At 60.0% G+C, this 25,569-nt stretch overlaps 6 protein-coding genes across 21 annotated transcripts in view; 3 read left to right on the top strand and 3 right to left on the bottom strand.

The window, feature by feature from the left end:
• The first annotated feature begins 355 nt into the window (after positions 1-355).
• On the top strand, positions 356-3,581 carry MTG1 (mitochondrial ribosome associated GTPase 1). 11 transcript variants are annotated; one of them, XM_075154043.1, is made up of 11 exons: positions 364-679; positions 764-828; positions 1,046-1,150; positions 1,233-1,313; positions 1,602-1,658; positions 1,863-1,953; positions 2,066-2,127; positions 2,367-2,463; positions 2,653-2,734; positions 2,877-2,989; positions 3,109-3,581. In XM_075154043.1, the coding sequence occupies exons 1-11, from the start codon at positions 550-552 to the stop codon at positions 3,204-3,206; spliced, it is 981 nt and encodes a 326-aa protein (XP_075010144.1). In that variant the 5' UTR covers positions 364-549; the 3' UTR covers positions 3,207-3,581. The 11 variants fall into 11 exon arrangements, 8 of the variants coding, with proteins under 8 accessions (XP_075010139.1, XP_075010137.1, XP_075010145.1 ...); XM_075154039.1 differs by having other exon boundaries at positions 362-679; positions 764-830; positions 1,048-1,150; positions 1,233-1,658; XM_075154040.1 differs by having other exon boundaries at positions 363-679; positions 764-1,150.
• A 2-nt stretch (positions 3,582-3,583) lies between these two features.
• Positions 3,584-4,785, bottom strand: SPRN (shadow of prion protein). Its single transcript, XM_075154045.1, has 2 exons — positions 4,749-4,785; positions 3,584-4,279 (listed from the first exon to the last, which is right to left on the bottom strand). The coding sequence occupies exon 2, from the start codon at positions 4,259-4,261 to the stop codon at positions 3,851-3,853; it is 411 nt and encodes a 136-aa protein (XP_075010146.1). The 5' UTR covers positions 4,262-4,279; positions 4,749-4,785; the 3' UTR covers positions 3,584-3,850.
• Positions 4,786-5,175: 390 nt separating this feature from the next.
• On the top strand, positions 5,176-7,359 carry ECHS1 (enoyl-CoA hydratase, short chain 1). Its single transcript, XM_075154034.1, has 8 exons — positions 5,176-5,319; positions 5,891-6,088; positions 6,163-6,290; positions 6,379-6,478; positions 6,586-6,690; positions 6,776-6,895; positions 6,984-7,051; positions 7,144-7,359. Exons 1-8 carry the CDS (start codon positions 5,199-5,201, stop codon positions 7,207-7,209), a joined length of 906 nt encoding a protein of 301 aa, XP_075010135.1. The 5' UTR covers positions 5,176-5,198; the 3' UTR covers positions 7,210-7,359.
• A 402-nt stretch (positions 7,360-7,761) lies between these two features.
• PRAP1 (proline rich acidic protein 1) lies at positions 7,762-9,614 on the bottom strand. The gene is made up of 4 exons (XM_075154035.1): positions 9,131-9,614; positions 8,776-8,848; positions 8,607-8,665; positions 7,762-8,147 (listed from the first exon to the last, which is right to left on the bottom strand). Exons 1-4 carry the CDS (start codon positions 9,310-9,312, stop codon positions 7,883-7,885), a joined length of 579 nt encoding a protein of 192 aa, XP_075010136.1. The 5' UTR covers positions 9,313-9,614; the 3' UTR covers positions 7,762-7,882.
• A 5,250-nt stretch (positions 9,615-14,864) lies between these two features.
• ZNF511 (zinc finger protein 511) lies at positions 14,865-20,621 on the bottom strand. Its single transcript, XM_075154033.1, has 7 exons — positions 20,433-20,621; positions 20,133-20,206; positions 18,985-19,186; positions 18,708-18,832; positions 17,597-17,782; positions 16,042-16,129; positions 14,865-15,331 (listed from the first exon to the last, which is right to left on the bottom strand). The coding sequence occupies exons 1-6, from the start codon at positions 20,619-20,621 to the stop codon at positions 16,060-16,062; spliced, it is 846 nt and encodes a 281-aa protein (XP_075010134.1). The 3' UTR covers positions 14,865-15,331; positions 16,042-16,059.
• Positions 20,622-20,740: 119 nt separating this feature from the next.
• The window catches only part of TUBGCP2 (tubulin gamma complex component 2), a 34,318-nt gene continuing 29,489 nt past the window's right edge, over positions 20,741-25,569 (top strand). For 2 of the 6 annotated variants that reach the window (XM_075154030.1, XM_075154032.1), the window contains exons 1-4: positions 20,746-20,775; positions 21,867-22,037; positions 23,569-23,697; positions 24,007-24,183. In XM_075154030.1, coding sequence (XP_075010131.1) covers positions 21,888-22,037; positions 23,569-23,697; positions 24,007-24,183 — 456 coding nt within the window. In that variant the 5' untranslated portion in view covers positions 20,746-20,775; positions 21,867-21,887. The other 4 variants (XM_075154025.1, XM_075154029.1, XM_075154026.1 and 1 more) reach the window with 4 other exon arrangements.

Below are 25,569 nucleotides of genomic sequence, written 5' to 3'. Positions count from 1 at the left end.
TTGAGAAACCTCCCCGGTGGAGGGACGCGGAGGCTTCTCTCTCTCTCCCGGGGGGATGGATGAGGCTCCTCGGCTCGGGTCCGGCGGGGAAAAGGAGCTGCGGCCTTAGTACCAGTTGGTGCTGGCGATCATGAAGCGGGTGTCGTCCAGCGGGGCCTGCGCCGGGCCTGGCTCCGGGCTGGGCTGAGGGGCTGGGGGCGGCTGGGGGGCGGGTTGGGGGCCAGGCCCCGGGGCACGGGGGGTGCCGGGCCCCGCGGGCGGCTGGGGAGCGGGTTGGGAGCCAGGCCCCGGGGCACGGGGGGTGCCGGGCCCCGCGGGGGGCACTCCTTGCCCCCCGCGGGGCCCGGCACCCCCCGTGCCGCCAGGACCCACCGTCGGGCCCCCCGCAGGCCGCCGCTCCGCCATGGCGCTGAGGCGGAGACGGGAGTAACGGCCGCTGAGGGGAAGGCCCCGCCCACCCGGCGTCGCTCCGCCCACTCGACGTGGCCACACCTTTTTCCTCCCCGCGCGTCGCGCCGGATGTGACGCAGAAGAAGCGGTGCCGCCGCTATGAGAGGGCGGGTGGGAGCGCTGCGGGCGGCCCTGGCCGGTCCCGGGCCGGTGCCTGGCGGGTTCCGGGAGCGCTTCGATTTCGGCGGCCGCGATGTGGCCTCCTGGTTCCCGGGACACATGGCGAAAGGTGAGGGGTGGGAGCGGGGCGGGCTGACTCCCCCCCCCCCCTACCCCCCCCCGCTTCCGCCTCTCACCCAGCGCTGTGTTGCAGGCCTGCGGCAGATGCGGGCCTCCCTGCGGCGCGCCGACTGCCTCATCGAGGTGCACGACGCTCGGATATCCTCCGGCACGGCTCTTCATCCCCCCCGGGTGTCCCCCCCCGCCGCCCCCGTGTGCCCCAGCTGCCCCGTCTCCCTCCAGGCCGCCCCTTCGCCCAGTCCCGTACCCCTCTCCAGCTCCGCACCAGCCCCTCGGCTCCCTCCCTCCTCCCAGCTGGTCCCCCCAGTACCTGCTCCCACGCCAGCACGCAGTCACTTTCCTTAGCGGCGCTCACATCCCGCTCTCGGGCCGTAACCCCATGCTGCAGGAGGCGCTGGGCATCCGTCCACACATCCTGGTGCTGAACAAGACGGACCTGGCTGATCCCTGCCGGCAGCCGGTGAGCACCAGGGCAGAGCTGGCTGGGGGCCCACAGATCACCGCAGGCAGGTGCAAGCGATGCCTCTGCTTGTCACCTTCAGAGAGTCTTGGAGCGCCTGAAGCAGCAGGGATGCTCGCACGTTGTCTTCACTGACTGCCAGCGTGATAGCAACGTCAAGAAGGTAACGGGCCAGCAGCCCCCTGCCCAGCCCTGCTCCTTGCTGCCCAGCAGCCAAGGGCTGTGCGCGATCTCCCAGCCCCACGGAGAGGCCTTGGTGCCCCACTGTGAGGAGGTGACGCTGGCTGGTCCAGAGCAATCTTTGTTTCCAAGAAATTCCTTACCCAAGGCGCCCTGTCCTCTGCTTGGCCCCCATTTTGCATCTCCTCCTGGCAGTGTCCTCCGAGCGAGTGGCTGCCGCCAGCCCGGGTGCAGAGCCGCAGTCACAGCCCTTCTCCGTCCTTCTCTGCAGATCGTTCCCCTGGTTGCCAGGCTGGTGGGCGACAGCCCGCGCTACCACAGGGCCGAGGTGAGACTGCCAGGGCACGCGCAGGGAGTCGGGGTGGCTGTCTGCAGGTCACCTCCCTCTCCAGCTGGAGGGATGAGGCTGCTCGCGTGCGTGCCAGAAGCGCCGGCGAAGGGCCGGGCTGTTTCGCTGTTGCGGCCGCCCGTCGCTCCAGGGTTGGGTGGCCGATAACCGGCCGCTCCCTGCCCGCGTCCCCCTCGCTTCCAGAGCACCGAGTACAGCATCCTGGTGATCGGCGTGCCCAACGTGGGCAAGTCGTCGCTCATCAACTCCCTGCGGAGGCTGCACCTCAAAAAGGGTATTTCTCCGTGGTGCCTGGGCTCGGGGAGGAGCCTCTGGCGCAGCCGTGGAGCGGGCGGCGGGGCAGAGCATCCCTTGCTTCTCTGACCACGTCTCTCCTTTCCCCGAAGGGAAAGCCACCGCGGTCGGTGGCGAGCCGGGCATCACCAAAGCAGTGCTGACCAGAATCCAGGTACTGTCCCCGCGGCGCAGCCGGCTGGGTGGGTGCTGGCCTCTGCCTCCCTGCGTCCCCTCGCAGCAGCTCTGGGAAACCTCAAGGCACGCAGAGCTGATCTCAGAGGGTTGCTCGGGTCCCCTTTCCAGCGAGATCTTAATGAAACGGCTCAACGCCTCGCTCGTTAGCCGTGTCGGAGTCCGTGGTGCTAATTACCGAGCTGTGTGTCCTAACTGCCCTGCCTTCCCCCGCCCCAGGTCTGCGAGAAGCCCCTGATGTACCTGGTGGACACGCCTGGCGTGCTGCCCCCGAAGCTGGGGGACGTGGAGACGGGCATGAAGCTGGCGCTGTGCGGTGGGTGAGGTGGAGGCTGCGGCCAGGGGCGCTCCCCAGACGTGGCTTCGAGCTCCGGCTGGGCCTGGTACCTGAGGCTGGGGCTGGCGCGCGCTGCCTGGGTGCCCACGGTGGCACGTGGACAGCGGGAAGGGTGGCCGGGGCTGGGAGCAGGGCTGGGGGGAGCTGGGGCTTGACCCTCTTTTCCAGGAGCCATCCGTGACCACCTGGTAGGGGAGGACATCATGGCCGACTACCTCCTGTATGCCCTGAACAAGCAGCAGCAGTTCGGGTGAGCCGGCGGGGGAACTGGAGGGACCCCCTGGGCTGCATCCGCTGCCTGTGGTCCCAAGGGGGTGGTGGAGAAACCGTCCCCGGGGAATTGCAGGGGGGAGAAGTGATGGCGGCGGGGTCTGAGCCGCCTCCTTCGGCAGGTACGTGCAGCGCTACGGGCTGGCCCAGGCCTGCGACGACATCGAGCCCGTGCTGAGGCGCGTGGCCCTCGCCCAGGGCAGGACGCAGAAGGTGAAGGTGCTGACGGGCACGGGTGAGCGCTCCAGGGGGGATCTCTGCCGCCTGGGGTACAGGGGCCAGGCTTTTGGGGATCCTGGGGTGGCTCCAGGCTCCGCTGACGCCTCCTTCCGCACCCACCGCCCTCGTCTCCAGGGAACGTCAACGTGACGATGCTCAACTACCCGGCCGCTGCCTACGAGTTCCTGCGGGATTTCCGGGCGGGACGCCTGGGCAGGGTGACGCTGGACTGAGACCTGTCCCGTGGGGGAGAGGCACTGCCTGCAGCCGCACGGGCTGGGGACGCCCCGGTGCCCCACGGCGCTGGGGACACCTTTAACAGCAGCGATTAAAGCAGCTCTGCCAGGGCAGCCCCCGGTTTCGCACCCCAGGATGAGGCTGCACCGTGGTGGCTGCCCCGTGGTGTCACCCTGCGGGGCGACGCTCTCGGTGGGGAGCGCGGCTGCTGCCTCCGGCCGGCATAAATCCCCTGTGGAGCCGTTTCCTCACTGTGGTCTTGGCCCTCTGTGGGACCTCCATCCCGAAATAAAACCTCCGTGGGCAGGGTGCCGGGGCGGTGGCTGTCCCCAGGTCCCCGACCCCAGCCCCTCGCCCCGCATCCAGCCAGACCTGCTTTCCGCCCAGCTTTATTGCCGCCGCCGCCGCCTCCACGCGCTGCGAGACCCACGTACAGAGGAGCGGCGCGAAGGGGTGCCCGGGCCGGCGGGGTTTGGCACGGGGAGGTGGTGGAGGGGCTTCCCGCGGGGTCCTGCCCCGCTGGCGGCGGGGTGAGGCTGGGTGCCGCGGCCAGCCCGGGGGGCGGGCTCAGTCCCGGGGGGGCGGCTGGTCCCGCTGGTGTCGGCCGCTGCGCTGGGCACGGTCAGGCCCCGCCAGACCGTCAGCGGCGGAGGACGGCGGCCAGGGAGCAGAGCCAGGGCACGGCCCAGCCCGGCGGGTCGCGGGCGGGCGCGGCGCGGGTCCAGGCGCTGGCGGCGGAGGTCCAGTTGCCATCGCGGTACTCGACGCCGTCGCCCGCTTCCAGCTCGCCGGCCAGCCGGGCCCGCCGCAGCTCCGCCCCCGCCGCCACGCCGGCCGCCGCTCCCGCCGCCGCCGCGCCCGCCACGCGCAGGGCCGCCCCGGCCGAGCCGTAACGGGGCACCGGCGACTTCACCCGGCCGCGGGCGGCCCCGCGGGCCCCGCCACGGGCGGCCCCCCGGGCCCCGCCGCGCCCGCCCTTGCCGGCCGCCGTGTCGCAGAAGGCGGCGGCCAGCAGCAGCAGCGCCCAGCACGCCGCCGCGCCCCGCCGCATCCCGCCGCTCCGCCGCACCTGGGCACAGGGAGAGCCCGGGCGCTCAGCCACGGCCCGCGGGCGCGCACACGGGCCCCACGCGTGAGCTGCGTCTGCGCGCCCGCGCTGCGCGCGCCCGTGCGTCACTCACGCGGCAGCCCACGGGTTGCATAAACGCCCGCTCCGCCTCCCCCCTCCCCCCGCGTGGGTGAGGCGCGCGCTTGCGCACGCAGCCGCGCGCACTCGCACACACCCGCTCGCACGCGCGTGCACAAGCTGCGAGCCCGGGTTGCAAGCCCACCCGTGCACAGCTCACACGCGCGTGTGCACACCCACGCGTGGCTGCCCGCGCAGCCCCGTGCAAGGCCCACAGACGCACTTGCGCGCCCCTCCCCCCCGCGGCAGCACGCACGCGTGCACGCGCACGGCCGCGGGGCACATTCACACCCCCCCACGCGCGCACACCCCACCCGGCACCGCGCACGCTGCCCCCACCCGCGGGGCTCACCGGGCCCGGGGCTGCCGCTGGCTCGCTCCGCTCCGCTCCTCCCCGGCCGCGCTCCCGCCGCCGCGCTCCCCCACCCCCACTCCACGAGCCCCCCCCCCCCCGGCGGTCCCGCCCCACGGCGCCTCTAATCCCCCCTAATCCCGGCCCCACCCGGCCCCACTCGTGTCCCGCCGCGCGGGGGCGAGGGCGGGACGGCCGCGGCCGGGCCCCGGGGTGCGGGGCCCGGCACCGCTTCCCCGAGGCCTCCGCCCACGGCACCGGGGGGGCCCACGGGAGCGGCCCGGCCCCGCCCCGCCCGGCACAGCGTCGGGGGGGGGACGCGGCGGCGCCGCCTCGGCCAATGGGGAAGGCGCTCTGCGGGGCGGGGCCGCCTCGGCCAATGGGCGCATGGAAAGGGCGGGGCGTCCGCCGGCAGCGGGGCGGGGCGGTGCCCTTCCGCCGCGCTCCGCCATGGCCGCCTCGCTGCGCGCGCTCCTCCGCCCCGCCGCCGCCGCCGCCGCCGCCGCGCGCCGCCGCGCGCTCCTCCCGCCGCCGCCCCGCCCCCTCCTCGGGGCGCGCGCCTGCAGCGCCGGTGAGCGGGGCACCGGGGCGGGCTCGGGGGGCGCCCGGCGGCGGGGAACAGGCGCCGTGCCCGGGCCCGCCTCCGGGCACGGGGGCGCCAGCACCGGGCACCGGGTCCCTGCACCATGTATGGGCTGTGGCACCGCGTACCAGGGTCCCAGCACCGTGCACAGGCCCGGCGCCCTGCGCCGGGGCTCGGCACCGGGCACCGGGCCTCAGCACCGTGCACAGGGTCCCCGGACCGGGCTCCAGGGCCCAGCACCGGGTGCCAGGACCGTGCACCGGGTGGCTGGACTGCGCACCGGGTCCCGGCACTGCGCGCCGGCCCGGCACAGGGTGGTCACTGGGCTGCACCTGCCCGGGTCAGGGTCGCACCGGGAATTCCCCGCGAGCCGCGGTCCCGCGCCCCCGACGTCCCACTGGTGACCGCTGGCACTCTCCCGCCACCCTGAAGGTCGCCTTAAAATAGCGCGGCGCCGCGGCAGGATCGGGCCTCACCGGCGGGCGGGCAGGGGGGTCTCACCCGGTTGCAGGCAGCCGGTTGCCTAACGGGGCGGTGTCGGGGGGGGGGCGGCGGGCAGGGGCCCCGTTCCAGTACCTGGCGGTGCAGAAGACGGGGGCGCGGCAGAGCGTGGGCCTGATCCAGCTGAACCGGCCGCAGGCGCTCAACGCCCTCTGCGAGGGGCTGATGGAGGAGCTGCGGCGGGCGCTGGAGGCCCTGGAGAGCGACCCGCAGGTGGGGGCCATCGTCCTCACCGGCAGCCAGAAAGCCTTCGCAGGTAGGGCAGGGTGCCTCTCCCCACCCCGGATTTTTGGCGGGGGTTCGGCCTCCCACCCCGTTTCCCCTTTGCAGCTGGCGCGGACATCAAGGAGATGCAGAATAAAACCTTCCAGGAGTGCTACAGCAGCGGCTTCCTCGCCGGCTGGGACAAGGTCTCCACCGTCCGCAAACCCATCATCGCCGCCGTCAACGGCTATGCCGTGAGTCGTCCCCCCCACCACACCTCTCCCCGCGCCCCCCGGTTCAGCCCCGGCACCCCCTGACCCTCCTCTTCCTCCCCTGTCCCAGCTGGGCGGCGGGTGCGAGCTGGCCATGATGTGTGACATCATCTACGCCGGGGAGAAGGCGCAGTTTGGGCAACCCGAAATCCTGCTGGGGACCATCCCAGGTGAGCGGGGGGCACCCGCCAAGGGGGGTCCTGCCCGGCCGGAGCGGGGACAGCGGGGACACCCAGGTATCCCTCTCTGGACCTTTCCCTTCCCCAAATGGCTCCAGGCGCCGGAGGGACGCAGAGGTTGACCAGGGCGGTGGGGAAGTCGCTGGCGATGGAGATGGTCCTCACTGGGGACCGGATTTCGGCGGCGGAGGCGAAGGAGGCAGGTAGGGGCGCGAGCCAGCCCCAGCACCGTGGGGGTCCGGCGGGGAGCCGTCCTCCCACCCCCCCACCTCCCACCGTCCATCCCAGGTCTGGTCAGCAAGGTCTTCCCCGTGGAGAAGCTGCTGGACGCGGCCATCGCCTGCGCTGAGAAGATCGCCAGCAACTCCAAGCTGGTGGCCGCCATGGCAAAGGAGTCGGTCAACGCTGGTAGGCGCTGGGGGGCCAACCCAGAACCTCGCCGGGGGGGCTGCGGGGCCAGGCAGCGGGGTCTCCCCAACTTCTCCCTTGCTCTCAGCCTTCGAGACGACGCTGGCAGAGGGGACCAGGACGGAGAAGCGGCTTTTTTACGCCACCTTCGCCACCGTGAGTAGGGGGGGTCGGCCCCATTGCGGGGGGGGGGGGATAGCGGGGTGCCACAGGCCCCCCCCCAAGCCTCACCTCTCCTCTCCTCGCAGGGTGACCGCAAGGAGGGGATGACGGCGTTCGTGGAGAAGCGCAAGGCGAACTTCACCGACAGCTAAGCCCGGGGTGCAGCAGGTCCCCGCGGCCGCCTGCTGCCCATCAGCCCCCTGCGTCACCCCGCAGAGGGGGTCCGGGGCCCGGTGGCGAGCGATACTTGCCTGGGGTGAGACAACCAGCAGCGGGGACCACCTCTGCCATGGCTATTAAAAGGTTTTCCTGGTGCTGCCAGGAGATGGGGCGTCCTCGCTGTGGGGTCCCTCCCGAGCTGGGAAATGTTGGGGTTCACCGAGACCCCCCCCCACTCCATCAGACTGCTGTCCGACGCCGAGGTGGGCAAGAGCCCCGTGGAGCAATAGGTCCGAGTGTCCCCTGGGGAGGGGACGGCCTGCGGCACCTGCTTGGGCGCAACACCGATGCGCTGAGTTTGCCCGGCCTCAGCCCCGCCTGGGCTGAACTGAGGCCAGGGTGATGGGCTGAGTCCCCTGCCCCAAGACATCATCCCCACCCTGCCTGGGGTCTCGGGGTGAGCCCAAGGAGGGGGACCCCCCCAGATTTGGGGGCCCTGGACTTAGCGATAGGTTTCTGGCAGCAATGAGGAGCCCACCAGGACGTGAAGCGGGGGGGAATGGGTTTATTGGGGGGGCTGAAGGGTGGGTAGGAAGGGACGAGTCCCCTCGGGAAGCCCCAGGGGCGGCTCCCACCCCTCATTTCGCAGCCCGGACACGTCTCCACTCAGCTATGGTGGAGATGGTCGCGGTCTTCCTCCGGGCCGCTCTGCACCTCCAGGGACAGCATCCGGGGTGGCCCGCGGGCATCGTCCTCCCTGGCATCATCCTGGGGGTGGTGGAGGTGGTCGCGGTCCTCCTCCGGTCCCGCCTGGGCTTGGCGGGGACCCCATCGAGCCCAGGCACTGCTAGAGAAGACCTTTATACCTGGTTCCACCTCTTCGGAGATCTCGCCCTCCTCCGGCGGCTCCACGGCTTTTATGCCCAGGATGCTGGAAGAGGGGAGCAAAATCAGCGAGGAAAGGTCGCAGTGCATCAGGGTAATAAATATCCCCCTGCCCCAGGGGAATCCCACCCCATCAGGGTGCAGGGACCCTGGCAAGACCCTTCCCCCCCCCCCCAGGAGGCTGCAACTAGGATCTTCGGGAGCAAACGGGCCAATTTAGCCGTTTATCCCGTGAAACGGGCTGGATGGGTCCAGGACATCAGCACCACTGCACCCGCAGCTCCCCACCGCCGCCAGCAAAGGGAAACCAGCCAGGGCTCGATGCTGGGAGAGTTTGGGTGATTTTGGGGTAAGACGGAGCCTGGGAGCCCCTTAATTTTTGGGGGGGCGCAAAGCAAAGCGGGAAATTGATTGCCCCCCTGAAATGCTTTACGTTTTGGGGTGTTGCTTTGCTGGTTTTTACAAGCCAGATGCGGGCGCCCGAAGGAGCCCGGCTGCCTCTTACATTTCCTTGGCCAAATCCTGCTCCATGGCCAGGTCCTTCAGCCCGGTGTTGCTCGGAGCCTGCAGGGAGAGAGGGAGGCACCGAGGGGTGGCACAGGTCACGCGTGGGTCTCCCTGTGCCCGCTCGTCACACGGGGCAGCGGGAGGGCAGGCAGAGGGTGGGGGCTCACCTGGGTGCCCCCGGGTGCTGGCAGGAGGAGGCCCAGCAGGACGGTGATGCTGCAGAGCCGCACGGCCGTGGGGCTGGCAGAGGGATGGCAGGGGAGCAACGTTGGCAGTAGCTGTGTTGGCTGGTGCCTGCCTGCGCCCAGCGCGCCTGCCTGCACCTGCCTGCGCCCAGAGTGCCTGTGCCCTGCACCCAGCGCCTGCCTGTGCCCTGCACTCACAGTGCCCACCCGTGCTCGCAGAGCCTGCCCGCACCCTGCACCCACAGCTCCTTCCTGACCCCCAGCGCCCACCCCTGCCCACGCTGCCAGCCCCCCCGTGCCCTCCGGGGCTGCCCGCTGGGGCCGGGCAGGGACCTACCGCTCCATGGCTGCCTTCCGTGGGTCTGCCCGGCCCTTGCCCTGCACTTTGCCCCGCTGCGGGCGCGGCTGCTCCCCGGGGCTGCCCGGCCCACGCGTCCTGCGTGGTGCCGGGTCCTGCTGCCGGTGGCGCTCGGGGGAAACGGGACATGGGATTAACCCCCCCCATGCACCGGGGTGCATGTTCCCCCCAGGCACGTGCAATCCTTATGCCCTGGGGCTCGTGCATCCCCCATGCACTGGTGCGCATGCCCCCCTTCTGCCTCATGCACCAGGGCGTGTGCATCCTCCATGCACCCAGGGACATGCATCCCCCCATGCACTGGGGCGCATGCCCCCCCCCACCTCATGCACCAGGGCATGTGCATCCCCCATGCACCCAGGGACATGCATCCCCCCATGCACTGGGGCACATGCTCCCCCCTCCGCCTCACGCGCCAGGGCATGTGCATCCCCCATGCACCCAGGGACATGCATCCCCCCATGCACTGGGGCGCATGCCCCCCCCTCCGCCTCATGCACCAGGGCGTGTGCATCCCCCATGCACCCAGGGACATGCATCCCCCCATGCACTGGGGCGCATGCCCCCCCCTCCGCCTCATGCACCAGGGCGTGTGCATCCCCCCATGCACTGGGGCACATGCTCCCCCCTTCCACCTCGTCCACCAGAGCATGTGCATCCCCCATGCGCCCTCCTGTTTGCATTCCCCATGCAGCCAGGGACGTGCATCCCCCATGCACTGGGGCGCCTGCAATCGCCACAGCTCCTGCATCCCCCTATTTGCCAATAAAGCAAAGAGCCACGTTTCTGATCTCCGACTAAATGACCCGTGACTAAATGCACTCTGCAAGCAGTGGCCGACGCGGGGACCGACGTCCCCAGAGTCCTGCTGCGTTACGTAAATCGGGCGTCCTGGAGCACAAGCGAGCCCGTGCAAGCAGCGGATGTCAGAAGGGAGGAGGATGGGCTCCAGGCAGCCTTCCTTCATGGGGTGCTTTGGGTTGGAAGGGACCTTCCGACATCGTGCGGTCCAACCCCCGCACCACGGGCAGGGACATCTTCCGCTAGATCCGGTAGCTCAAAGCCCCGTCCAACCTGACCGTGATCCATAGAAAAGCAGAAGCTTTTCGAACTCATCGGAGGCTGAAGAGCTGGATTTGCCCTCTGAAATCAAACCGCGGCGGCTGCAGCGACGCGCCTGGGCTGAAGCCCTCTCCAAGGAGATGCGATTGCCCCAAAGCATCCTGGGGAGGGATGGAGGAGGTGGTCCAGGCAAGGGGTTGAAGAGGCAAGCAATGCCTCCTGCCTGCCGGTACGGGCAGGTATCTCCCAGGAGGCTGCCAGGGCACAGGCGTTTGCTCAGCAGTGACGAAGCCAAACGAGATCAGCTTCAAGAAACCCAGCAAAAGGAGAGGAGTCTCATCCAGCGCCATGGCTGCCCCGCTCCGCTGCCTGCTCCCCTGCCAGCTTTGGGACTTCTCCAACGCCCCAGGCTGATCGAACCTCTCCCATGGCTTCCCGGCAGCTCGGTGATGTTAGACCATACTCCTGAGGCTGGAAGCTCTCCCGCTTGCATTGCAAAGCTTGGAAAACCCTTGCAACCTCAAAATGGGCGGGCAGGTCTGTGTCCTCTTGCCAGCAGACAATCTCTGCACCCCAAAAGCCCCGGCAGCTTCCGTGAGGATGTGGAGTCCTGGGAGATGTCCCAGCAAGGTGGTGGCCTCTGGCATGGAGCTGCTCCCTCTTGCTCTGTGGGGAGTGCTGCAGGGAGGACCTCTTTTGGCTTCCCTGCTGGTTCAGGTGCCGATGCCTTGGTCTTGTCATGGCGTTGAGCGCTCCCCCAGGTCGGCTGCAACCCTTCCCCTTGCTTGTCCACCATGTCCAGCATGATGGGACCCATCTCCATCACACGGGTGCCTTCATCTCTTCTACAATAGGAGGAAAATGTGTGATTTTCATAGAATCATCATAGAATCATTAAGGTTGGAAAAGACCTCTAAGATCATCGAATCCAACCGTCAACCCAACACACCATGCCCACTACACCATGTCCATAAGCGCCTCATCTACACGTCTTTTAAATACCTCCAGGGATGGTGACTCCACCACTTCCCTGGGCAGCCTGTTCCAAGGCCTGACCACTCTTTCAGTAAAGAAATTTCTCCTCATGTCCAAGCTAAACCTCCCTTGGCGCAACTTGAGGCCATTTCCTCTCGTCCTATCGCTTGTTACCTGGCAGAAGAGACCAACCCCCACCTGGCTACAACCTCCTTTCAGGCAGTTGTAGAGCGCGATGAGGTCTCCCCTCAGCCTCCTCTTCTCCAGGCTGAACACCCCCAGTTCCCTCAGCCGCTCCCCATCAGACTTGTGCTCCAGGCCCTTCACCAGATTCGTTGCCCTCCTCTGGACATGCTCCAGCACCTCCATGTCCTTCTTGTAGTGAGGGGCCCAAAACTGAACACAGGATTCGAGGTGCGGCCTCACCAGTGCCCAGTACAGGGGCACGGTCACCTCCCTGCTCCTGCTGGCCACACTATTTCTGATACAGGCCAGGATGCCGTTGGCCTTCTTGGCCACCTGGGCACACTGCCGGCTCATGTTCAGCCGGCTGTCAATCAGCACCCCCAGGTCCTTTTCCTCCGGGCACTTTCCAGCCACTCTTCCCCAAGCCTGTAGCGTTGCCTGGGGTTGTTGTGGCCGAAGTGCAGGACCCGGCACTTGGCCTTGTTGAACCTCATACATTGGCCTTGGCCCATCGATCCAGCCTGTCCAGGTCCCTCTGCAGAGCCTTCCCACCCTCCAGCAGATCAACACTCCCGCCCAGCTTGGTGTCATCTGCAAACTGACTGAGGGAGCACTCGATCCCCTCGTCCAGATCGTGGATAAAGATATTGAACAGGACCGGCTTTCAGTCCCCAAACCATTTGCCAACGCATTTTTTTCTCCTAGGAGATAAGCTTTGGAGGTGTGTGTGCGTCCAAAGCCTCTGCCCCACCGCCCCAACCCTGCCGTGATGGGTTACACCCCATTTCACCTCGGGGACCCACTTCACCTAGGGGACCTCTTTTCAGACAGGGCCAGGTGAAGGCCGGCAGCTCTGCCATCCGGGTGCTGGAGGACCTGGGCCGTGCTGTGCTTACAGACCTGCACACGGGAGGAGCTGGGGACACGCTGAACGTCTTATAAAAATTCCCTTTCCTAGCTATATCGATTTTATACTATATGTTAATTCACATTATACACTGTAACGTGACGAGGGGGTGGAGTTTTACTGGAGACTTTGGTATTCTTGTTCATGCTTAAGTAAAATAAACTGGAGGCCAGCCCGGCTTCCACGCTTCATCCCTGTCAGCTTTGCTCGGCCGCAGGGCGGTGGGTGCTCTGCGCTCGAAGAGGGGAGAGCGTTGATTGCCTGGGGAAGGGTGCAGGGCGGCCGTGCTTGGGCGCTCTCTGCGTACGCGTGCAGCTGATCTCTGCGTCGGCGCGTGCGATCTCTCTGCGTCCTTCTCTGTGCCTGCCAGCGCACGCTTTGTTGCATGCATCCGCATGTATGCGTGCACGCCGTACGTGTGCCCCACGCGTGTGCAGGCATGTGCCGTCTGCATTGCACCTCCATACGTGCATGCACACCCTGTGCGCATTCGCTGTACGTACACACACCCGTGGGCTGTGTGCGTGCACACACACTCGTGTACCGTGCTTTTCTATGCGTTTGCTGTGCCTGTGTTGCGTGCCCCATGTTTGCACACGCGCGTGTGCAGGTATACGCCATACACATGTATCATGCTCGTGTGCACGTGTATGTGCTTGCCTGCAAGCGCATGCACATGCTGTGTGTGCGTGCACCTGCTGTGCATGCCTGTACACGCGTGTGGATCATGCGGGTGTGTGTGCACGCGTGCTACCTGAGTCCCTCTCTGCGCTTGCGTTTGCTTGCACGCGGTTCCCGGCCGGTGGGCGCATACGTGTACGTCCGACCCGTGTCTCTCCTCCTGATGGCCACTGCTGGGTAACTCCACCTGCTGCTGCCTGCACAAACAAGCAAGGGGCTGGAAAATTTTGCTTACGACAAATCCCACAAGATAAAAAAAAAAAAAAGGGAAATTTTCAAGTTTTGGCTTGAAATAAGGATTTTTGAAAGCCACTAGCCAGCTGGGAAAGACTTGCCCGTGGACTCTGGGAAAAGTTGGTAACCCAGAAGGGAGCTAGTCATGAGCCCTGAGACTGTAATTGCAATTTTTATTTATTTTTTAATAGCAAAGGCAGACACTCGGAGACCTGGAGTCTGGGAAAAAGGAAGGAAGGAATTTCCAGGTGGAAACTTAGGACCTAAACACGTAAGGAGAGCAGATCGGGCTGCTTCTGCATGATCTTTGTACCACCACGTGCTAAAGCCTGCAGGTATCTCCAGCGACACGGTGCCTGCTTCAAATTTCCAGTTATTCCAGTGGGGGGAAAAAAAAGCCTCATTAGGGGCTTCCAGTGTTGGAAAGTGATTTTTGGTCATTGCTGGCGCCTGCTGATAGATGTCCCTGGGCAGACAAGGGGCAGGAGCACCACGAAGGTGGTGACAGAGCCTGGTCTTCCCTGGTCTCCGGGGGACCAGCAGCCTGCTGGGGTGAGGGCTGTGCACAGAGGGAGGTGCGGAGCTGTGCGTGGAGTGTGTGTGCGTGCAGGGGTGTGGAGGGGTGCGTGGGGTGTGTGTGCACGGGACTGCAGTTACTGGGTGTGTGCACAGGGGTATGGGTACGGGGCAGCTCCATGGGTGGCTCCATGCCCTGGCCGACTGCTCCCCTCTCTCCCCTTCCCCACTTGGACTTCTCTCCGTCCTCCCTCCCTTCCTCCTTCACTCCCTCCCTCCATCATCCCTCCATCCTTTGCTCCCTCCCTCCATCCTTCGCTCCCTGCATCATCCCTCCATCCTTCGCTCCCTGCATCATCCCTCCATCCCTCGCTCCCTCCCTCCATCCTTCGCTCCATCCCTCCCTCATTCCTCCATCCTTTGCTCCCTCCCTCCATCACCCCTCCATCCTCCGCTCCCTCCTTCCCTCCCTCATGCCTCCATCCCTGGCTCCCTCCCTCCGCGCCTCCTCCTGCCCCCCTGGCCTGGCAGCAGACCCTCCCCAGCGCCCGCTGTGCCCAGCGCTGCCCGACAGTCTCTCCCGGGGCTGCCTGCTCTCCTCCGGCAGCGATCCCGGCTGGAGGGTTTGCCTGCCGGAGACAGCTCTCTCTGGAGTCCGAGGAGCACGGATTAGCGATGGACAAGCCAGCTGAGTTTTGAACAGAGCAAAGCATTTTAAAACTTGCAAGGAAATCTCCTACGTATCTGTAAGCATCACTCGCTGCTCCTAGTTGCAAGGATTTTTCAAAGCCCTTTTTATCCTTTCTTCCTCCCGGAGAGGAGGGAGGGAAAAAAAGCAATTATAGATCCTAAGCTTCTTGGATAAATGCCGTTCCAGCAACCCCTTTTTTTCCCTTTATGGACAATTTTGTAAGCGTCACAGTTCAACAGGACGCCAAGACCTGGCGGCAGCACGCTGAGCCTGGCTCTGCGTTTCCAATCAATCATCTTTTCTCCTGGCAGGATGAGACTAAAAAGTAAGGGAAAGATGCAGGGGAAAAACCACCTCCATCTCAACCTGATTTTGGGGGTATTTGGAGCAAAGGGGGGTTCATTCTGCACCTCTGACTCTGCCTGGGCTTCAAAACAGCATTCAAATTCTCTACGAAGCAATTTTGTAAAAAATCCTTTTATTTATTCACCTAGTTGGAAGTCACTTTATTTTAGCTCCCTGTGGAAATGAGCTGCAAGGCACCAGAATGCTTTTCCCGGCCCAGGCAAACCTTTCGTTTCAGAGCAAGCGCCGGGGAGCGGAGCAGACTTCAGCCAGATGGAGAAGGCCAGAATTAGGGACCAAGCCTTTTTTTTCCGTTTTCTTTTTGTCAGTGGTTCCGGCTTCCCTACAGTCAGCAGATTTCATCTTGAAATTTCTTGAATCTATTTTTTCCCCCAAAAGGCAAAAATATCAAAAAACCAATCCTGTGTAGTCTCAGCTCCAGCAGCTGATCTCCTCTCACCTCCACGTCGCAGTGCTCCACCGCAGTCTGAGACTTTCTGTGAGCAACTGATGCGGAGTTCAACCCGCCCCACGTCTGCATGCTGTCCCAAGGGCTGTCCTCGCTGGGAGCTTTTAAAAAGCACTGTGAGATGATGAAAGAATGAAATGAAAAGAATTAAATTAATTGTTGTAATCTACACCTCTGGATTTTCCTTTGATTCTCCCCTGCGCAAGCAAGGCTGGCAGGGAAGCGTGACACCCTGCCCCCAGGCCAGCTGAGGAGGCTGGGGGGATGCAGGGCTTCCTGCGGGAAGAGGGAACACGGTGTATTTTGCTCGGTGCTATCCCTGCTGCATTTTTGGCAGCGATTCCTTGCAAGTTTTTCACAAAGCCTGTGCGATCCCCACAGCTGCCTGGAGTTTCAGAACAGCATTTACCATTTCCAAGCTCAGGCAAGATGCAACCGTCTATCTAGAAAGTCACTGCTGCCCAGAGCGGTCCTGGCACTGATGAGATGGAAAAACTCACAGCACGGAGGCAGACGAATTTATTTGTAGTTTGATTTCAGAGGGGATCAGAAAAGAGAGTGTTGTGTCTCAGGAAGGGTAAACCTAAGCATGAGTCCGCTCTGAAATGCTGGCAAAGGGAGGTGGTACAGAGACACGAAGGGACTGTAGCAAAGCCCCTCCCAAGGAATCGATGTATCCCAAACTGCTGCCCCACAATCCCTGTTTTCGTTCTTCTGCCTTCCCTGTACGGAGCGGGACCCTGGCGCACAACTGCAAACATCCCTGCTCGGCCACGGTGCCATCGCTAACGTCTGTCGGGCGGCAGCGGCCGGCGCCTTCTCACCTTGCACAGATCTGACCTTCAGACTTTCTTCCTTGGTCCTTTAAATCCTCGGGTGGCACCTTGTCCAAAGCAAATTGTGGATGGGATCCTGGAAAGGGAGACACGCTGTAATACTCATTAACAGCCCACCTCTCGCAGGATCACCGGCACGCTCTATGCCTTGCGTAGCACTTCAAGCTCCCAGAGTGGGAAGAGCGAGGTGTCGGAGGAGCAGGACATCTAAATCATCATTGAAACACTGGTCTGCTTTCCCATTTATTCTGCACATTTCATTTATGCTCTGGAGGCCTCTCCTCTCTTTACAACCAGGTGTGAGGTGCGACAAAATGTAACGTGTCATTGGGCAGTTGCAGTGGTTTGTTGTCGAAGCACCTGATTGCGAAGAGCAGGAGAGCAGAAGCAGCCGTAAAAGTGCGGCTTTTCAACAACAAATTTTCCTTTTGACCTGCAGCATCACATCGAATTCAAGGGACGGTTTCTTTCTGGTTTATAAGCTGTTAGCTGGTCAAAGCAGTGAAGTTTAAAATGTCAGCTGCTTAGGGACAGGATTTTGTCAGGCAAACCATGACATACAAAAGCAGACCCAAGTGGCTGTACTGCGTTGCAAGCGCTTTCAGATTCCAAAACTCCCTAGAAAGCCCTGAATCAGCACCGCGAGGTGAGACCTCATCTTACAGAGGCAGAGCAAAACGCTGACGCCAGTGAAAGCGAGAGGGAGCTGAGGACAGAAGCAGGTTTCCCCACGCGGCGCTCCAGCGCGGTCGTGGGCTCATCGTGCTGCCTCCAGACTGACGGCCAGCGTGTCACAGATGCGGCAAACTCAAAACACAAGAATCCCTTTGCGAACTGGAATAGTTCAGGCAAAAGCGTATTAACCTTTGTGCTGCGAGACAATTAAAATGATGAATAAAATGACACCGATCCGGGTGCTGGGAAGACGGTGGTGACCTTTTGATGGCTACCTTGTATCTCATACAGGTCTTACAGGACATGACGAGGGGGATTTCCGAAGTGAAGCCAGCATTAGGCAATTCAGTTTCAACTTTTTGTAAAGATTTTACTTTTAAAAAAAAAAAAAACAACAGAAACACCAGCAATGCTGCTCTGGCCTTGCAAAACCTAAGATTCAGAGCAGGATGTTCACCTGCTTTATTTGTGCCTTGTCCTGCGACTGCATGGCAGCACTGACAGTGAAACGCACCAGCTCAGCCCCGAGTCAGCTAGGATGGGAAAGTCTTACAAAGTAGGAACGAAACTTGTTCGAGTGTTTTAGGACAGTTTCTTACCTTCAGACCCACGCCACTCTGCAATACCCTGGGAAGAGATCACGGGCGAGCAGACTAAAAGAAACTTATTGACACGGCTTTCACAGCGTACGCGCGCTCTGTCCTTCCTTACGCTTTCCTCTTTTAAAAACCTACATGGAAATCCTACCTCTTTTATCTTCAACACAAAAACACCCTGAGCCGTGCTGCCCTAGGCACTGCAAAATGCAATTAAGATGATACGGTCCCAGCCCCAGAAATTTTTGCCCGTGGAGGCCAACAGTACAGACCTGGATTTATAGAATCGTTTCTCTGGCACTGAGGGGCCGGGGCTGGCTGCAGGCTGAGGGATCTCCATGTTCTCACTGGGCCCTGTTTCCATGGGGTCCACTTGGAATTGCTCCGACGTCTCCACGCTCACATCCATCGGCACGCTGGCACTCTGCTTTGTGGGAGAGCTCGCGTGCTTGGGGCCGCTGCAGAGAGAACATTTTACATCCTTTCTCAGCAGCTGCCGCTTAAGCACAGAGCAAAGGAAATGAAAGATATTTCATGACGCAACAGGTCAAGTCCAACTTGGTGAGTTACTGCACGGAGGCACAGAGATTTGGCTGCGCAAACCACCAGGAGCAGCCAAAAGGCTGCTGGAGAGCTGCGTGATAGGCTTGTATGAGTTTCTACTTAGGTATTCAGGGTTGCTGCATTATAGCTTTGACCCCAAGTTCTTTTCTTCAGCCCATAAAGCGTAACTCATTCAACGGGCTCAGAGGGTTGGACTAGAAGGTTCACAGGGTTCACACCAGGCCGCCTAAGCAAGCTTTGAAAGACTCCACAGACCCAGTCCCCTGTCCCTCTGGACATCCATCCCAGGGCCACACCACCCTGCCAGGCAAGAAATTTTCTCTCCATCCCATCACCCGGGTCTCTGAGGAAGGTGTTAAACATCAGTCCTTGTATTCATCCCTGTGGTGAAAGCAGTGCTTGAAATGAGTGGCCAGCTGAGGAAGCCGTTCGCCAAACTCGCAAAGCCTCCCTCTGCTCTACGTGTGCTTTTGGGGAAAGGGAATATTGCAAAGGGTTGGAGAGCAAAGCAGGAAACGTGCACAAAGCGACGCAGAGAGATGCTGGGCTTTGCGTTTACACTTGAGATGGCACGAAGGGAGCAGAGCCTAGAGCCACACGGGGGGAGACATGAGCCGTGCTTCAACATTAAGATAAAGTACCACTTTGCCAGAGAAAGACTTGCAAGTTTGCCTGTTTTTACAAGCAGCAGAAAACGTCATTTCTGAGCCTCTTAGGATATAAACTTGCTTCCTCTGGAAAGGGAGTGAAACAGCAGAGAAGCACACCACCACCTCTACAGGGGAAAACCAGTTGCGCTATTGCAATTCTTGCAGTTACCTTTTCACTTTCTTTGGTCTATCAAACCGAAAATCAGCAGGATAAAGGTGAACGGTGACCAAGTGATCCTTTCTCTCCTTGCTGCTCTTGAACTTCTCCGCACAGCCTTCTACCAAACACTTGTACTGAAAGGCAGGGGAAAAAAAAGACATCATTGGAAAAGGCAAGCGGTATCAGCTGGGGACATGGGTGCCCTCCCCGAACGGTCACTCTCCAAGGATGCCAGCCCACGCCGTGCACACCAACCACCAGCAAAGGGCTGGGCACGTCGACTCACCATGTTTTGCTTCTCCGCCATTATCTGGAAGAGCGAGTCGTGCCACTCCGAGATGTGAATATCCAAGAGATGCCCCGATGGAAAGGAGCGCTTGCAGAAGGAGCAGACATTCCTGTGCAGCGTGTTGTAGTGGTGCTCGTAGCCCTCCAGCGTATCAAAGACTTGGCAGCACCCAGAGATGTGGCAACTGAATTCAGACACCCTGCGGGGAAATTAGGAGATCCATGACATAAATTGAATTAGAGCCTTAATTTAAGCTTCCTGTATTCCTCTAGATGACTTTATTTACTTGTGGCATTTTTTGTGAATAATACTTAAATTAAATGAAAGGTGCAATTGGAATGAAGATTACGATGGTATTGGCAGATGGAAAGTCTTATTTGCCGTTACAGCTTGAGCATGGTATATGTTATCGTCCTCTGAAGTGGCGCTTCAATTAAGAATAACACCAAGCAGCAATGTGAGAAATAAGCTGTTCGACCTTAAAAGTTGCAGCTGTGGATTAAAACTTTGTGCCAACACTGTTTAACAGGCGTCTGTAGGATAACCTCACACAATCTTCAAAGTACTTCCTCAATTTTATATACAAGAGCAGGTTTTAAAGCAAGATGAAGATTCTCCCCCAGGCTTAGCCTTCCTAATTGGGGCTGTTTGTACCGCACAGCTCTCCCACTGTTTTGACTGGGTACATAATAACCTGCCACTTAAATCCTCTTGTTTAGCTACAATCCCAATTCTCAGAGCTATTATAGATGCCTTATCTGCTCACGGGGAACTCTCAGTGAATTGACGTCACATCCAGCAAGCACAAGTCAGTAGTTAGGCAGACAGCTGACTGCAGCACAAAATACTGATTTTTGACCTTTTCAGCAGGATGTTGAGGTTTGCAAACCTTATCACCTCATTTTCCTTTTCAAACTGCTTTGCAACGCGTCTCCCTTTTAACTTATTTCTCCTCCTCGGCCTCTGAAGTCCACGGACAAGAGGAACGGCACCCGTCCCAGCCTCGCACCCGTGCAGCGCGAGCGGGCAGGGTTCGCACCAACGGTGCCGCACGCCGCCGTGACACGGAGCGGGACGTGTCCACCAAGAGGCACACCTGCAGCCACCACCATGCCGGGGCGGCCCGCGGGCCCTGCCTCACTTACTTGGGTCTCTCCGCCACCTCCGCGAGGCTGGTGAGGACACCCTGGAGGTAGAGGTGCCTGTGGACGTCCCCATCCTAGGAGAGGAGCAGAGAGAGGCCGTGGGCAGGCCTGCCTCCACAGAGCAAACCCTTCTTCTCCACGGAGACAGGCCGCGGCGCACCGGGAGAGGCCCGGGGCGGAGCTCTGAGGGAGCACGGCCGTTGCTGTCCACACAGGCCGAGCCCGGAGGCCCAGACCCCGAGGCGCTCGCCCGGCGCGGGGAGGCCCGGGCCGGCCGCCGGCGGGAGGGCAGCCCCTCACCTCGAGGAGCGGGTGGTGGGGGCCGAGGCGGAGGCGGCGGGGAGCGAAGGTGAAGGGCGGCGGGGCGGGCGGCGGGGCGGGCGGCGCGGGGGGCGGCGGGGCGCGGGGCGGGGGCGGCGGGGGCGGCGGGGGCGGCGGAGGCGGCCCCTCCCGCAGGCGGCGGCGCAGCCCGGGCGGCAGCGGCAGCATCGCGCGGCAGTGCGCATGCGCGCGGCGCGCAGCCGGGCGGCTGCGTGGGGGGAGTGCGCATGCGCGGGGCGCGCCGCCGGGCGCCTGCCTGGGGGAGTGCGCATGCGCGGGGCGCGCAACGGGGCGCCGGCGGCGGGCACTTCCGGGCGGGCAGGTAGGGACGGGCCGGGGCTGAGGCGCTGCCCGAAGCCGCCGCGGGCGTCGGGGAAGGCGCGGTCCCCCCAGGCGGGCAGCGGAGGGACCCGCCGGGTCTCCGGCCCGACCCTGCTCCCAACGCCTCAGCTGCAGCAGGTCGCTGGGGGCCGTGCCCGGGCGAGTCGGGGCATCCCCGGGGAGGGGGATCCCCCACCGCTCGGGGCCCGTCCCAGGGACGCCCCGCTCGCGCGGGGACGGGCTGTGTCCTCGGGGCCGGCCGGGGTTTCCCGCGCGGCAGCTTGTGCCGGTGCCCCTGGGGCTCTGGCTGTGCCCCTCCGAGCAGAGGAAATCCCAGCTGGATATTAGGAAGAGGTGTTTCCGCGTCAGGATCAGAGCGGTGGGGGAATCCGGATCTCTGGAGATATTTAAGCTTGGACTGGGCAAGGCCCTGCGCAGCCTGCTCTAATTTGACTCAGTTTTGGGTGGAGGGTCGGACCGAGGCTTGCAGAGGTGCGTTCCAGCCTCAATGATTCAATGATTTTGACAATGCTTGATATTCTGCATCTGTACAGGGTGTCACATTAAACTCTCTACTTGCAAGATGCCTCAACCAGACTCTTACTTCTGTGGCCGTCATTTAAGTAACGTTGCAGAATTTGGTGCTTGTCTGTTAATAAAATGGGCAGTAGAATATAAAGACCCCTAAACTTGGAAAAACTGCTTTTGAATACCTTCAGAAGCAGCAGCATGGGCGGGCTGCTGAAGCCAGCAATTTCAGCTGTGTCTGCAGTCTGTCAGTACACAAACCAGCACTTCTTATGACGACTCAGTAACTTTTCCACAGCCAGTGTGATTTTGAGATTGAAAAATCCTCTGCTGGCTCACCTACGTTTAAGGTGGGGTTTGTACCAGTGTAGTTAAATCAGGCACAATAACGAGTATCTCTGTTTTGCTTGCTTCCTCCCCTTACACGTATTTCTTTATGCCAGTCAAATATTTTAGGATACCCTGCAGGCTCATAATGTAGTCAGGAAATGTTGTTTGTGCGGGTATTTCATTTGCAGCAGTAAAATAATAACTTAACCGCCTTTGTTTCTGCGTCCCATGGAGGTTGTGGCCTCAGGTGGGAGTATGAGCGAGTTCCGCATTCACCACGATGTCAACGAGTTGCTCAGCCTGCTGCGTGTTCACGGCGGTGAAGGAGCTGAAGTCTACATCGATCTTCTCCAGAAGAATCGAACGCCTTACGTTACCACGACTGTCTCTGCGCACAGCGCGAAGGTAAGCGTCGACGTACTGTAATCACAGCTGAGATGCGTTTCAGACCTTACGGGGGGGCTGGCGGTACTCCTGAGGCGGCGTGCTTCCTCTGCAATCGTTGACAGAGGGTCCGTCAGCTCTAAGAGCACAGTCCTCCCTAAGGAGAAATTCGACATAAACTTTCCTCAGCGTGATTTCTCTTGGCCGGTGATGTGAACTACCTTTTCCTTACTCTACTCTTCTGTGAGGTAACTTGACTTTTGTGGGTGCAGAGCTGGACACGTGTTGGGAGGGGTAATGGCTGTCCCAAGTTTTTCTGAGAAGAACGGTGAAATCATGTTGGCGTTGGTAAAAAAATGGGGTAGTCTGATCTGGAATCTTGATTTAGGGTATACAGTAAAAAGATTATATCAGGAAAAAGGTAAAATCCTTGCATCTTGGAGAGATTGGTGAAAGAACGTGAGAAGGGTTGTTAGAACTGCGGGGGGAAGTTCAAAGAAGGAGCTTATTTTGTGCCTGTGGTGGTGGTTTCAAGTTTTAATTAGAGGGCTTGTCCTCTGGAGGAATAAAACAAATGAAAAACAGTAACTGTAGGAAATGTGATTATATGAACAATACCTGACTTTTTTTCTGAATATCACCCAGGTATTAGGGATTAAAGCCCGACACTCTCATGACCAGGCATACTTCTGTGGCTATAATACTGGTTTCCATTGTCGTTTTTAAAAGCAATCCATCAGTCAAGCTGTAAGTGCTAGAAAATTGCTAAGTCTGCCTGAAAGTTCAGATCTTTGTAGCCTGAACTGCATGTTTTCTCTAATTCCAGTCTTACGCCTCAAAGTGGCAGCTGCAGTTCATAGATTTAAGCAGGAGGCTCAGTGGAGACCTGCAGTCCAACCCCTTCCTCGCAGCAGGGCCAGCATCACAGCTACAGCGGACTGCTTAGCTGCGTTTTGAAGATCTCCAGGAGATTTCTCCGTCTCTCTGGCCGTGTCCCAGGGTCACCTCTCTCTCTAGAAAGGACCGTTTCCCTACGGCCAGTTGGGATTTTCCGTTTCGCAATTTGCGGCAGTGCCTGTGGTGCTTTTGCTCTGCCCCTTCGGGCAATGGGCAGTACACCCCACCACCTCCATGGCTCTGCGCTGGGCTCAGTCCACTTTGTTGATGTCTCTCTTGCTAGTGGGGGCCCCAAAGTGGACCCAGTGTCCAGATGTGGCTTCGTCAGTGCCGGAATTGCTTAATAAACCTGCTGATACATAATTATATTGCTTCAGACAAGCATGTGCAAAGCGAGCCCTACTACAGATCTTGTGCTTACCTTCATCTTTTCTCTCCTGCAGTCCCTTCTCCATCACCTGAAGCCCCACTCTCCTCCAGCGTAATTATTAGTAGGAGACCAATGCTGCAGTATTCAGTCCAAAACCCATTCTCTGAAGTACTTTGGCAGCAGCAGCAGCCTGCACCTTGTCTCTGTCTTTGCACAGTGCTCCTCTTTTGAATGCTGTGATAATAATATACATTAAACATTTAATATTAATGTGGTGTTTTACAGGTAAAAATAGCAGAGTTTTCTCGAACTCCTGAAGATTTTTTAAAGAAGTACGATGAGCTGAAGTCTAAAAATACAAGACATCTAGATTCTTTAGTTTATCTACTGTCAAAACTCACAGAAGACAAAGAGGTTTGTTTCCCCCTTAGAACTGGATCTGTTATATGTATTCAGCAGTCGTAACAATGCAATGATTTTAAGTAGAGCACGCTTTCCGATGACAGTGTTCAGCGACATGCGTTGAAATCAACAGTTCTAGCATTTACTTAATTATTAAAGCACTGCTGAGAATTACACTCCTCCTGATATAAACCACTAAGACACAGGAAACAGAAAGACCTGTGGTCTGATTCAGCACAACCGTCTTATGGTCGTATGTTTTTTGCTTTGGTGTGTGCTGACCAGCATTCACAAAATCTTTTCTTTTTTGTGTATGTACAGACACTCCAGTATTTGCAACAAAATGCTAAAGAAAGGGCAGAACTTGCAGCAAATGCAGCAACCAGTGGCAGCACAAATTTTTCCATTCCCGCGTCTACTTCCAAGATATCGCTACAGGAGCTCGAGGAGCTACGCAAGCAGCTGGGCAGTGTCGCAGCCAACTCCAGCGTACAGCAGGTACTGTTTCCTCCCAAGCTTTGGGTACAAAATCTTTCCCTTCTGCTCATGTGTATAGCTGGGCTCTTAACTTCTATCATCTAGTGGAATTATAAATGTTCCTATCTGTGCAGATAATCTAAATTATCTCTCAAAATTTATTTGTCAGATTATATTAAATCTTTGTGCCGTTCTTAATAAAAGTGGCCTTTTTCTATGTAAGTCAGTTAAGGTAAGTCAAGTTTAGGCCCCCACAGTTCAAACTGGCGGGGGTTAATGTAATTTCATTTTCCCATTTCAAATGACTGCTTTAAGCTGTGCTGATGTTTGCTTTTCTGCCTGTGGCAGTGCTTGCTCAGGAGCTCAGCAGCCACTGTGGCGTGTCCCCATCCTTCCTAGGAGTTCTGCTCTCTCAGACAATGCGGGTACAGTGCCTCACATAATCGCTCCCCAAGTGGACACAGCCATTCCCTCTACTTAGCTATTTCAGCTCCTCAAATAAATGCTGCAAAGTGATCCCCAAAGACAAAAAGGAAGAAAAAAAACCTGCTGTAGAAGTAAACTATATCATTGCAAGACACAGGCTTAGAAAACAGTTAAGCAAGCGTTTCATTATCAGTAGGCCCAGAGGTAGGAAGTGCAAAAGGGCGATTATTACTTAAATCCCAACTTCTATTTCCTGTAATCATTTGTATAAATAACTATACTGTGATGGGTTGACCTTGGCTAGCCACTCTATCACTCCCTCTGCTCAACAGGACAGGGGGGAGAAAAATACAACGAAAAGCTTGTGGGTCAAGATAAGGGCATTTTGGCTGCGGAAGGCACAGGAGCAACGGTGTATGGACAGTTATTTGGTCAGAGGTGAAAGAGTGATAAGGTCCGTAGTGAGTGAGCAAATATGTGCAAATGCTTCCATTTAAAGTTTTGCAGCTTACCTTCGTCCCAGAGGTTTGTTTCTGTTCTGCCTTCTGATGACTGGTCAATGAAATCTAACGGGACAGCCTCCAGGCTCTGCATGTGACTGTTTCTGAGGGTGCCGGCCTGCTCAGAAATCACACACTGGGGTCTTCTCCGTCTGCAGTCTCTGTTGTGGCAGTCCTGCGCTCTCCCTCGGTGGAGGCATATCTATGTCTCGTTAGCGCCCAGGGTCTGTCTGCATTGATGTGGTGTGTGCTTCACAGCTGCTCGCTCTGCGGCACTGCTGGCCCTGTCTCGGCCACGTGGCAGCATTCACATTCGTGATGCATCCTACAAACCTTTGCTCTCGAGCTCTCTAGCTATGGCTGTATGCGGTTTGTTGCCCGTGCTGGCTCCTCAGCAGATGTGCGGTGACTCTTCAGTCTGTGAAGATCTTTCTGTGGCAGTGGCTGAGCAGAGCTAACACCTTCCAGGGAACACCCTCCT

The sequence above is a fragment of the Calonectris borealis genome, chromosome 7 (assembly GCF_964195595.1).
Source record: "Calonectris borealis chromosome 7, bCalBor7.hap1.2, whole genome shotgun sequence".
NCBI classification, from domain to species: Eukaryota; Metazoa; Chordata; class Aves; order Procellariiformes; family Procellariidae; genus Calonectris; species Calonectris borealis.
The sequence above is the reverse complement of the archived record's forward strand: the minus strand, read 5'-3'. Positions and strand labels throughout refer to the sequence as shown.

Excerpts from the sequence above, each read along its gene's own strand:
- ECHS1 (XM_075154034.1), top strand. The coding sequence starts at position 5,199 with ATGGCCGCCTCGCTGCGCGCGCTCCTCCGCCCCGCCGCCGCCGCCGCC. Across the intron at positions 6,089-6,162 it reads CAGCCAGAAAGCCTTCGCAG|CTGGCGCGGACATCAAGGAG; the intron begins GTAGGGCAGGGT and ends TCCCCTTTGCAG. Across the intron at positions 6,896-6,983 it reads AAAGGAGTCGGTCAACGCTG|CCTTCGAGACGACGCTGGCA; the intron begins GTAGGCGCTGGG and ends CCTTGCTCTCAG.
- PRAP1 (XM_075154035.1), bottom strand. The coding sequence starts at position 9,312 with ATGCACCCCGGTGCATGGGGGGGGTTAATCCCATGTCCCGTTTCCCCC. Across the intron at positions 8,666-8,775 it reads CAGCACCCGGGGGCACCCAG|GCTCCGAGCAACACCGGGCT; the intron begins GTGAGCCCCCAC and ends CTCTCCCTGCAG. Across the intron at positions 8,148-8,606 it reads CAGGATTTGGCCAAGGAAAT|CATCCTGGGCATAAAAGCCG; the intron begins GTAAGAGGCAGC and ends CCCCTCTTCCAG.
- ZNF511 (XM_075154033.1), bottom strand. The coding sequence starts at position 20,621 with ATGCTGCCGCTGCCGCCCGGGCTGCGCCGCCGCCTGCGGGAGGGGCCG. Across the intron at positions 18,833-18,984 it reads TGGCGGAGAAGCAAAACATG|TACAAGTGTTTGGTAGAAGG; the intron begins GTGAGTCGACGT and ends CCTGCCTTTCAG. Across the intron at positions 17,783-18,707 it reads AGACCAAAGAAAGTGAAAAG|CGGCCCCAAGCACGCGAGCT; the intron begins GTAACTGCAAGA and ends TTCTCTCTGCAG.
- SPRN (XM_075154045.1), bottom strand. The coding sequence starts at position 4,261 with ATGCGGCGGGGCGCGGCGGCGTGCTGGGCGCTGCTGCTGCTGGCCGCC.
- MTG1 (XM_075154036.1), top strand. The coding sequence starts at position 644 with ATGTGGCCTCCTGGTTCCCGGGACACATGGCGAAAG. Across the intron at positions 1,151-1,232 it reads CTGATCCCTGCCGGCAGCCG|AGAGTCTTGGAGCGCCTGAA; the intron begins GTGAGCACCAGG and ends TGTCACCTTCAG. Across the intron at positions 1,954-2,065 it reads GAGGCTGCACCTCAAAAAGG|GGAAAGCCACCGCGGTCGGT; the intron begins GTATTTCTCCGT and ends CTTTCCCCGAAG.